Raw genomic sequence first — 12,416 nt, forward strand, 5'->3', positions numbered from 1 at the left:
CTGTGGATGTAGCTTATTGGTAGAGGACTTCTCCAGCATGACCAGGGGCCTAAGTTGATTACCCAGCACTGAAAGGGAGGGTAGGTGAGGGGATAAGAAGGAAGGGAAAGACGGAACTTCCTAAAGGTTGAGTTCAACGATGTTAGAAAGCACAAAGGGACAAGAAAGAAAAGATGTTCAAAGTCACATTAAGAGTTTAAACTTTGTCCAGAGGGTAATCAGAAATTATTGGTGAATTTTTAAGAGGAGAATGCTGAGATGTAAACACTTTTAAATCATTCAGGCTTCTTCTTGGTGGAGAATGGAAAAAGTAGAAAACTGGAGTGAGGAATTCGGAGATTCTTGTAAAGCAAAGCAAATTTAGATAGACACACTAGAAGATTTCCACACTTGGAGAATTAATTCAGAAGACCCAGGGCTGTGCTAAACTGTTCCAGTTCTACTAAAAGCTGCAGTGGATTTCACATGTATGACTATATAAGCATATACACTTAAAAAGAAGGGCTGGGCCTGTGGCTCAGTGGTAGAGTGCTCACCTAGTATGGGTGAGACATAGGGTTCCATCCTCAGCACTACATAAAAATCAATAAATAAAAATAAAGGCATTGTGTCCACCTACAACTAAAAAATTTTTTTTAAAAAATTGGAGTAATTATGGATCCTTGCATTTTCTCTTCAAGATGGATTAACAATGTATTTGCATATAAAGTAATACCTCAAATAATAAAGTTACTAAGTATTTCATAAGCCTGATTTCTATGAATATCATTTCAATTAACTCCTTTTCCTTCTTGAAAATAAAATATAAAGATAACCATCCCTACCTCGTAGGTGTGTAATAAGAATTAAATTGATGACAATATATAGTTTTCACACAGAGCTTAACTGCATAATCAACTCCCAAAGGTATCAGATTAAATGAGAAAATACAAAGAAAGCTGTAAGTTTCTTTGACTTCCTGCTTTCTCTCTGTATGCCTTTACTGTCGCCTGGGAAGTTTGTGTGTCTGAGTATTCCCAACCAAGGAAACAGATCATCTTTCCCCTAAAATGCAGACTGATTTTTGCCTAAAGGAATTCTGTTCCCAAAGTTTTTATCAGTCAATAATAACTTCCTATTTTACACTTTGTATTAGAACATCACAAGGTTCTATCTTTGTATCAAGAGATACATGCCTCAGATGGAGAAAACATTTTCTTTTTCTGTTGGCTAGCAAGCTAAATTAACATCTAAAATATCTTAGTCCAATTTAACTGAAGGTAGAATGCAGGGTTTTTCTTCCATTTGTACCTTATTTTTATGGCATGAATATCAAGGCCAAGACAAAGTTTTTCCAGTTTCTACCCACTCTCTTTTCAATTTGATAGTCATTTAAACACTTGTGCCAGAAATACTGTAGGACATTTTTGTATATTTAAATTTATGTCTTTTGCATAATTATGAAATACATAAACATATTTACATGTTTAAAGTCAAGAGACTAGAGTTAAGCAAGATAATTTGAGAAGTGGATATAGAATGCACGTCTGCTAGATTTTTAATGCCTCTGCTATTTTATTTATACTGCTGTGTAGTCTGAAGTTGGGTTCATATGTATGATTTTATAACCACATTCACTTAGAAAAATAAGCATGGATACTGACATTTTCCCTTTACAAATAGAATACCAATATATGAATGTAATGAAAATCATATTTTGAAAAATGAAAAAATTAATTATTTCATAATTTTGCATTTTACCAATGCAAACTATGAGAAATGCATTTAAACATTCCATCAGCAAGTGCTTACTCTCATAACAGTAGGTGAGGAATTATGGTAATGAAAGCATAAATCCAATAGGCTCCTGTTCTCAAGTAACTTATGATGCCATGAGGAAGGCAGTCCTTCATACAAATAATTACATTGGGCAAAAATAAAATAAATCCATGAATACAAATAAAGCCAAGGTACTCAAAAGCTGCACCACTAATCCAAACTGGAGTCAAGGTTTCTCGAATTCATAGGTTTCCAAAACAAATGTTAACAAGTGCCAGTCAGACAGCATTAAGGTTGGCGGGGACAGCAAGAAATATTAAATGAAAAGTCCTTCCTAATGATGGCCGCACTTATTCAGAGCCAGCTTGTTGAATGGAGGGCTAGTCCAGAGTTCCAGAGTATTTCGTGTTATAAGATTCTCCTCCACATACAGATATTCATGTGTGATCCTCCAATGTTTCAGTGTTGGATATAATTTAATTTAGTTTTTGAAAATGTGGGAGTGATCAAATAATATTTGAAGACAATACATGCAGCCCAAAAATCAATATAGAAGCACTTAGGCTGGAAGGCTGACTATAATTTTATCTAGCAGAGAAAGAGAGATACTCTATTTCCAGAGCCATAACTTTAGTGTTTAATTGTTAGTAATATTATGTAGAATTATATTCTTGGACAATATTGTTCCATTTTTTAATTGTTTGAACACAGAACCCTTTCAATAACATGTAACTGAAGGGACTCTGGAGAACCTTAAGTTCAAGATATGAGAAACTGAGGTCCACGTAGGAGAAACATTTCTATTCAATTAATATTCAAATATTCAGCAGTGAGAGATAGGTGGAGAGAGCCCAAAAACTTATGCAAAAAAAAAAAGATCTGGTGGGGGTTTTTTGCCAATTTTTGATATAGTCTTAAATATTCAAGGTTCTGAGAATTTAAAAAAATGATACTAATACTTGAGAATGAACAATGCTTCTTAAAATCAGATTCTATAATTATTAATCACAAATAAATAATGACAGAAAAACAATTTTGATATTCTGAAATCCAAAAACAATTTCTTGCTTATGCAACCTAGCATAATTTAAAATGTGAATATGTGTAACAGTCTCACTGAGATGCCTTTAAAATCTTTACTTCAATAAACATCCACATATTTGTAAAACAGGTTGGTATTCCAGACTTTCAAAACTTCAGAAAGAGTGAAATTGCACACTGTACACAATATATTATAAATTTCTTGTCACTGTTGTTAATGAAGATTTTTTTTTAGTATTTATAAAATTCCAAAGAAAAGCTAATACTTCTGTAAGCACTTTTATTTCAAGTACTATGGGCATTATCAAATCTAAAAGTTTTAAAGACAGTTGAAATGTCTTATAATGAAGAGATCAAGTGGTTTCATGACCTCAAGTCCTATGAAGTGATATTTTCAGAACATACATTATTCAGGACTGCACTATAATTAGATTTATCTTAACTGTACATGATTAATACTAGAGTTAGTGATTTCTCTTTTAGATTCACTTAGTGTCTTTCTTCTGAAAAGGGAAAAGAGCTCAGGAGCGAGGTGGCAGATCTGAATTATAAAGCATCCTGTAAAGATAATTCAGCATACCAAAATGATAAATGGACCGATTGATATTCAGTGTTGTTCCTGAAGTTTAATTTTACTCTTGCTGTATTACAACGTGAAACTGTAATTCTCCACTTCTAAGTGTTGATAGCATAAATTAAACTCACTGATCACTAATGTTGCTTTTTCTATAGTTAAATCCTGCTATATTATGGAAATGACTTATTCATGAAAATTTTCCTTTGTTATGCAAGAAAAAAAGAACACATTTTCTACCATCAGTTCTCCATTTCTGCAGTTATAAAATCAGATCACATAAATGTCAAGTAAAAACTTCAGAAAAATGGATTTCAAAATCAGGGTCGTATAATTTTGGAAATTTTTGCAACTATTTAGCAGCCATATTCCATATCTTTGGGGATGAAGTGGAAAGAGCTGTTTTCAGGCACAATTTGTAGATTCCCTCTGTTCATTGCTGCTGTATCTTGCTACCACTTTCCTTGATTCTAAAACATAGTGAACAACTGAAAGCATGTTTCAGTAGTGAAATATCCCAAATTTTTCATTCCTGGTTAGAGGAAATGGGGGAAGGGATGTGTTAAGCAGTGAGACGTGAAGGACGAGCAGTAGGCCTGCCTGTCACTGAGGTTGATAGCTTGGCGATGGTTGTATATCATCTACCCTTCATTGGTTCATGAAGCCCATCTCAGCTGAAATGCAAACGTGTGGCATGACACATTTATTTTTCATCTTCAATTCTCATAGTTTTGGGCTTCCTGTGTGTCATTAAATTGTTTCATTTCCCTATGTTCATCACGGATTTGCTGCCACCAGTTCCAGGCCAAGGGGATAAAACAGCAAAGATGCTCTCATATGGAGCCATTTATAGCAGCATTGACTTCACTACCAAAACCACTTACAACAGTTCCAGCCAAATAACACAGGCTACCCCATATGCCACGACACAGATCTTGCATTCCAATAGCATCCATGAATTGGCTGTCGATCTGCCTGATCCACAGTGGAAAAGCTCAATTCAGCAAAAAACAGATCTGATGGGATTTGGTTATTCTCTGCCTGAACATAACAAAGGTAACAATGGTGAGTCACATTCTTCTGTCCTGAGAAGTTAACTTCATGTCATTTGTGCATGAGATAGAAATTAGTATTTGTTGTTCAATTCAGTGATGCATTACCAGGTTCACTACCTAAACTAAAAAAACATACTGGCATGTATTCAGTACCTTGAACAATTCCTACCACCACCGCCACTGCCTCCACCGCCGCTACCACACACCAACACCAATCGGGTTCATCCATTCAGCTGTTTTTCAATATAGTGATCAGCAATCCATCTGTACTTCCATTAGGACAGGCTAGAGGAGTCATTCCTCCACTCTCCCATGACATCCGCTTCTGAGTTGCTAACTGCATGTTCTGCATGGGCTTGTGCTGTGAACTAATCACATGATGCCACTATGACCTCTGACTTTAACCCTTAGCCTTACTTTACATCCCTGACTACCGATTGGCTGAAGGATTGTCTAATAGAATGCCACACAACCAGTCACAGGATTTCAGCACCACCAGCTCTCACAACAGCTCAGAAAGGAGTGGCAGTCTCTCAGGTTGGTCTCATCACAGTAAGGAGAAATATTTGTTTGTCACCAGCATATGACCTGTGTTCCCTAACAACTGATGAGGAAATATTGAATCGCAAGCCACTGTCAGGCATTTATCTTTCAAATGACAATAACATTTGATCCTGGTGAAATTGTGCCTTGGTGGGGGTGGGCAATAAAAATTATTGTCATCACTTACGTACTAACTGCACAATAATGTATTGAAAGAAAAATAGTGCCATTTTACTAATTACTATTCCTTAAAGAGCAGATGAGTTCATTCCATCTTGAACCAAATATATGAGTCCAAAGAACTTTATAATAAAAAGATCATGCATGAAAGTTAACTCCAGGTCATTGATATCAAAAGATAAATTCAACTGAAATGAAAATAATCTCAGAGATGATTTCATATCGGGATGCCAATGATATAACTTCCTATTTTAGGACAACCTCTCAAATATTATGTAATAGTTATCAATTCAATGATTACTATGCTAAATATGAATGTTAATATGTGAAATTATTAATTTTTACTTCAAAAAATACAATATTTAATAACAATAACTATTTTATGCTGTCACTTTTAATATATATTTGAGAAATATCAGCTAAACCAACAAGTGTAAGGAAAAACGCATTTCATTGGATAGAAATATATTCCTATCCTAATGAGTTATCCTCCCTTTGTATGTGAGGATATTGTATTAACGACATTGTAAATTCCACCTATTTACATCACATGCCTTTTTCTGCCTACTTCTGACTGGTTCCTGACTCCACTTACTTAATATGCTTAATTATATGCTAATTGTTTTTATGGAGTTTCTGTTTGGTTTTTTAAAATTACATATTAATAATAAAGGATTATAGTGTACTATGATACTGTGCAGTCTCCAAGGCATCAAGACTATGAAGAGTTAACTTTTTCTTATCATTAGTGTTACATTTACTAAATTACTTTTCCTCAGGAGATGGAACCTTCTCAGAATGAAAATGTTAATGCTCTCTCTTCCCTCCAAAATGAGTCATTTGCTCTTCTTGCCTATTGGTAGGATTAGGTACATTATAGAATTCAGAAAATTTTAAACATCTGTTATGAATTTAAACTGGCTTAATAATATAAGGGAATGTTTTGAATGACCTTCTATGTCATTTATGCGGGCATTTATTTATAATTAGTCCCACAATTTTTCTGAATAATTAAAAAGTAATTTTGTTATATATTCCTTTTTATTTCATTAAATATATGTAAAGATCAAGCAATATATGAAAAGAAATCTCCATATTGCAAGCCATGGACTCCATAAGACCTGTAAATCTTTCATTAAATGTTCTGTATAGATTGATTTTCACCAAATTTAAAAGTTATCTTTTGAGTAATTGAAAGCAGAACAGGATTCACAATGGTGCTTGCTGCTGTTTGAATCCATTAATCTCTTGAGTGACATTTACATATATCCAGGAATTATATTAACTACTTCATCTACATTTGAATACAGGATTACTTGAATTGGTGATAGAAAGCATTTTTTAGTAGGTAAGAGTGAGGTGATTATTCCTTTTACAGTTTAGTCTAATTGAGTTTAATGTTACACTTTTAATTCTTTTTATTTATAGCTATGTTTCCTAGGGGCCAAATCTAAGAATTAACTGCCCCGTGGCTAGCTAATCATATATTATGGGATTTTTTAAATCTGTGCACATTGGTGTAACCAATTTAAAATAATCACAGTGACAAAGAAAACTGGGCATTTCTGAATTATTTGAGTGAACTTCTTACCCTCTTTGAAACACTTTTATAATGCATTCAATATGGAAGTTCTGAGTACTTCTTGTTAAATATCCAACCAGTAAAAACTATACAATAAAACTCAGATGTTTTAAAATAGTATTTTAAATCATAGTTGTATGTGTATATAATATAAAATATTGGTAACAATAGCTAAATCTTTTAATATTTTTTTTAAAAATAGACCATATGTTTAATTTTAAAATGAATTGCTTTTATGATTTATTTTTTTTACAGAGAAGTCATTTTTTAAGCTTTAACTATCCAACTATTTACATTTTTATTTTAAGAGAAAAGGGTCAAATATGTTTAAAAGGCATCAATATCTGCTTCGTTAAAACATAATTTAGGTACTCTGGCCTTCAGATGATACAGGGTTCAAGGTGAAGCAGCAGACTGTGGCTTGCTTCTCTAAAGATTCAGATCTCAAGAGATTTTAACAGTTGTCAGTTATATCAAGCTCACCTCCATCTCAAAGTGTTGTTAAGACGTCCTAAGATGCATGTGTTGATGAATAATAGTCCTACCCAGACTGATCAAATGAAAGAACAGATATTTCTCCAGAACAGGGGAAAAATAAGTGTTGGTTGTAAAGTACACAGTAATTCTCTCTGTGCTTCAGCTATTTCCAGAACACATTTAAAAGCCTGTTGTTGTTTGGAAGCATAATAATGAGTAGCTTTCTTGAACCTGAGCAAGGGCTTCAACAATGAGGTTCAGAGCTCTAGAAATATTTTCAAGTTAAGCTGCTCAGTAGTAAATCTGATTGTTCTCTTGCTATGTGAAAGTGAATCACATAACATTCAGAGCCTTAGTGTCATCATCTAGAATACGGAGGTGTAGGAACTTCTTTCTTAGGCACTTTGTTCAGGTGAGATTCAAATGACATTTCTAAAATGCTGGAGAATGTGATTAGGATTGTGCATACATAAAGTTGAAAGGGAGTGATCAGGAAGAACAAATAGCTCAAGCATTCTTCTCTCAATCATTGAAATATAGTTCTGATACTGTAAAAAGGAAATAGACCTTAGTGATTGGTGGGTTAAGGAAATGAGGAATTGAGGTTCATTTACCTTAAAAACAAAAATTACATACTTATAACCGAGCAAGCATATTATTATTTTTATTCTGAATATGAGGCCTTTTCTGACAAGTAAGACTTCAGAAAACAAGTGAAACTGGTTTTGCTATGAGGAAGAGAAGACAGGAGAAAGCAATTATGATTGGCATTTATTGAGTTTTTCTGTGCATCTGAGAACTTCCTATACAATATCTCTTATAATCCTCATGACAACTCAAGGAAGTAGTAACTTTTGCATGCCTATAATCCCAACAACTCAGGAGGATCACAAATTTTGAGGCCAGCCTCAGCAACTTACCAAGGCCTTACACAACTTAGCAAGATCTTGTCACAAAATAAAAACTAAAAGGGCTGGGGATGTGGCTCAATGGTAAAACATTCCTGGGTCCAATCCCAAGTACCAAAGAAAAAAAAGTGGAATAAGTTCATATTTCTTTTACATGTATGTAAGTTAAGGCAATACCTTTTGAGTGAGGAGTTAAATTTCAAACTCAGAAACCAAACTCTTACTCACTAAACATAGGAAACTTTCTTACCCTCCTCTTAATATCTTTTGTCCTGTCAAAGAATAGAAGTGAGAGGAAAGCTGAAAGCACTTTTTTTGTAGGGATCTTCTTTTAAATATTTATTTATGTATCCTATGTGGAAAATGTACACAACTCAATTATTGGCTGTAGTGTCTAGTTTAAGAGTTTTATCACTTTCTGGCACTCAAATACATTATTACCAAATTGCATAATCTGACTCAGCAGTTGTAGAAGAAAAAGGATGGATTGACTTCTTAGTGAGATCTAAATGGCTAGATAGCCCTGCTACAAATATCCTATGCTTAAAATTTAGCTTTAAGTTGAGGTGGAATTATTGGAAGTTACTGAGTCACCCCTGAAAGGTCATTTTCATTTTGCTCATGAAGTATTCAGTCTGCATCCAACTGAGGTCCATTTTTATGAAAAAGCTTTATTTACTTGATTTTAAAAAGTACAGCACTATGCAGATGATGAATTTTATTTTTATAGTTCATTAAGCATCATGTAATCTCAGATATGGCTCATACACTCTTCATTTATGTTCTGCTAATATTTGTGCATGAATTCATTCATGTAACAAATAGTACTGAAACTGATCACTCTATTATCATTAATTTTCCCTCCTTTTTGGAATTTACAAAATGTGATAGTTAAAACATCTGGGAAATATTCTCACTATATGCAAAAGTAATTGTGCCATTTATTAGTCAAAAAGTCTATGAAATGTATCATTGTGAGAGGTTTATAGGTATTCTCCAGATTGTACTTGATTGGTTTTTATCAGTGACTTTTGAGAGAAAAATGTTACTCTCCTGGATTAATTAAATTGAGCAAATTCTAATGGAAAAGTTAAGCCTGTATCCTTAGACACTGTATTTTCCACTGAGAGAGATTATTCAAAAGAGCATTTTAAACGCACTAAAATCTGACATTTAAAAGAATTTGTTATGGACCATTATTTCCTCTAACAGTGAAAACGTGGAGGCAGCAGACATGAATAAATCAATAAATGTTCTTTTGATACAGCAGCCATGTTTTTGGTTTATTCAGCTCTGCAGTTAATGCAATGGGAAAGAAACAATATCATTTTGAGTGATTTATAAAAATGTGTTTCTGATTATATAATTTCATTGTTTATAGCTTTTACCATCTCTAACATAGCGATTCTGGTATTTTGAAAACAAATACATCTTTCCACCTGATATTGCCTGTTCGTTCTGATATTCACCATCTCTAAATAAATGCATTATTATTTCCAGGTGGGAAAGGTGGAAAAAAGAGGAAAAATAAAAACTCCTCTAAACCACAGAAAAACAATGGATCAACCTGGGCCAATGTCCCTCTACCTCCTCCCCCAGTTCAACCCCTTCCTGGCATAGAGCTGGAACACTATGGAGTGGAACAGCAAGAGAATGGGTAAATGGTATTTTATATACCAACAAAATGGCCCAGCTTGCATTCCACTCTCTATTGTTCTCTTTTGCCCTGAGTTCTTGTTCTTTCTTAGCTCCCCTCCCACCCTGTTCATTACATTTTCCCTCTTTCCTGTTTGCACTGTCCGTGTATTTTTAGCTGATAAACACAAAACAGCACATATTGAGGACTGTGAATCCTTGGCCTTCAAGTGCCTCAGATTGTCTGCAATCATGATAATGCAGCCTACATTTATAATATTGCTTGTTAGTTTGAAAGCAAGTACCCACAGCTCTTTGAACTAAAGAGCCACTCCTGAGAAGGGCTGAAAGGAAATTAAAATAATCTTCCTCATCATCCCTTGCAGTTCTCTAATGACTTGATGTCTGGCCATAACAGGGCACCACGGTAGAGCGCCATCACAATGGGATAATTGTAGGGACCTGGGAAGTGGGTAGAACTTTAATCATCAGCTCTGATGGGAATTTGGGGGCAGGGACAATAAAAGAGGTTCAAGCCAATGCACACTCTGTAACAAAACCTTTTTAAGTTAGAAAATTTCCTTTGAGGACCTTTAAATGTGATCAGTTTTCTGATTCTTTCTTTTGAAACATCTAACAAGAGTTAGTGTCCTCTGTAAGCTTAAGTGTTAATTGATTTTGAACACAGACACAGATAATTTTTTATTTGAAAGAAAAAAAACAGGTCAAAAGAATATATTCTCTTTTTCTGTATGAATAAATCCTATGTCTTCCTGTCTTCCTTATAATTCCTAGGTCACTGTTTATTTTGACTAGACCTTTATGTAACCTAAAATAGAGAATACAGACAGTTTTTCTTTGCATAAATTTTCTTTACTTAGAAATATATATATATTATATATATATATATATATATATATATATATATATATATATCAGTTTATTTGAATGATAGATTTAAATCTTGTCTTGGTTCAAAAAAATATTATATGTATGTACTTATCATTTATTCTATCTGCTTTCTAAATCTTCTGAGGTTCCCAGAGTACTTTTCATAACTGTTTTCTATGTCATAGCTTTTGTTTTCTTTCAAAAATATTATTTTCCTATATATATAATATATATATACACACACACATCTGTATAGATATAACATGAATTATATATATAAATATATATACACACACATAGTATGTATACATGTACACACATCACACACATACACACACACACACACACACACACACACACACACACACTCATCACATATTTTTTGTATGTTTTTTTCTCCCTCCAAAGGACTTTATTTATTTCTCTGGGATTATAGTGCCCATATATGTTCATATTATTATCATTTATATATTTTAGAAATATATTGACCTATGAAATAGGCAGCTAAGGGTACATGCTTTCTTTCCGTAACTTAAAAAAATTAAATTTTTTATATGAAATTAATTTACCTCAAGGTATAAATGTGTTAGTCTCACATGAATTGTGAGCAAAGAAATAGCAGATCTATAAGGGCTGAAGGTGTAGCTCAGTGTTGGAGCTCTTGCTTAGCCTGTGTGAGGCCTTGGGTTCAATCCCCAGCACTGCAAAAGAAAAGGAAGAGCAAAGATACATATTCCATAAGAAAAGATTATCACACAGAATTTTACAGTCTGCATTTTTAACAGAATCATCACAAAATGAGGGAATGAAATTTAAAAGATGAATATGAAGAGAAAGCAATGCTATTAAAACTTTATAAGCATAAAATTGAAAACACAAATCACACAAAAATTATGGGTAATTTGGAATTCTTTCTATTTTCTTTTTTTGTTGAGTCTACTTGAAATATATGTACAATATAATAAGGCCAGTTACTCATTAAAATAAAACTAATTCCATCAAAGTGAGTACTAAACTTATCACTTGATTTGTTTTATCTAGCAGTAGAATTGGAAATACTAATTTGATAATGAAATAACATATGCTATTGCAGACTTTTATCTTTTGACAAAATCATTTTCAGAATATCAAGATATAAAGCAAAAACTTATTTCTTAAGGGGATTTTAATTTGTTTAAATATTCATCCAAAATATATGATATTAAAAAATCCCTTTTTAAAGATTTCTATAATATCAACTTGATTTTTTAAATAGGTAAATTATATTTGTTGACCATATACATGTATATGTATATATCTACATGCATGTGTATATGTATTCATATGTATATTTGAAGTCTATTTAGGATGTATTTTAGTCCTTATTTACCTTTGAATTTTTATCACTTTACCTAGTATTTGCTGAAAAAAAGTCATTCTTGCTCAAAGTAATGGTTAGGTCTTAAACAGTTAATAATACTAACCACAGAATTAGATTTACTTCTATTTTAGGTTTTTTTTTTCAAAGAATATTGTAGGTTTTATTTCAATTGTTTGTGATGAAAACATATTTAAAGTCAATGCAAAAAGAACAAATTAAACTTACTAAGCTGAGGCTGATATTGTTCCTTTGCATATAATCTTTACATTTTGGTGTTTTCTAATGTGCAAACCTCACACTACCAAAAAGGAAATATTATTAGACTCAGGTTGTAGTCTGCTATTCATGAAATTAACGTTGACTATTTCACAGATGAGAACTTCTATAGAATCTTTTTATATTTTAGTGTGAA

The 12,416-nt window shown here is 33.0% G+C and overlaps 1 protein-coding gene across 1 annotated transcript in view; it reads left to right on the forward strand.

Moving 5' to 3' along the window:
- The window catches only part of LOC143386822 (roundabout homolog 2-like), a 132,711-nt gene that overhangs the window by 34,379 nt on the left and 85,916 nt on the right, over positions 1–12,416 (forward strand). Inside the window, 3 exon segments of the mRNA XM_077108543.1 lie at positions 4,155–4,438; positions 4,840–4,965; positions 9,619–9,775. Coding sequence (XP_076964658.1) covers positions 4,155–4,438; positions 4,840–4,965; positions 9,619–9,775 — 567 coding nt within the window.

Source organism: Callospermophilus lateralis, unplaced genomic scaffold, assembly GCF_048772815.1.
Source record: "Callospermophilus lateralis isolate mCalLat2 unplaced genomic scaffold, mCalLat2.hap1 Scaffold_890, whole genome shotgun sequence".
NCBI classification, from domain to species: Eukaryota; Metazoa; Chordata; class Mammalia; order Rodentia; family Sciuridae; genus Callospermophilus; species Callospermophilus lateralis.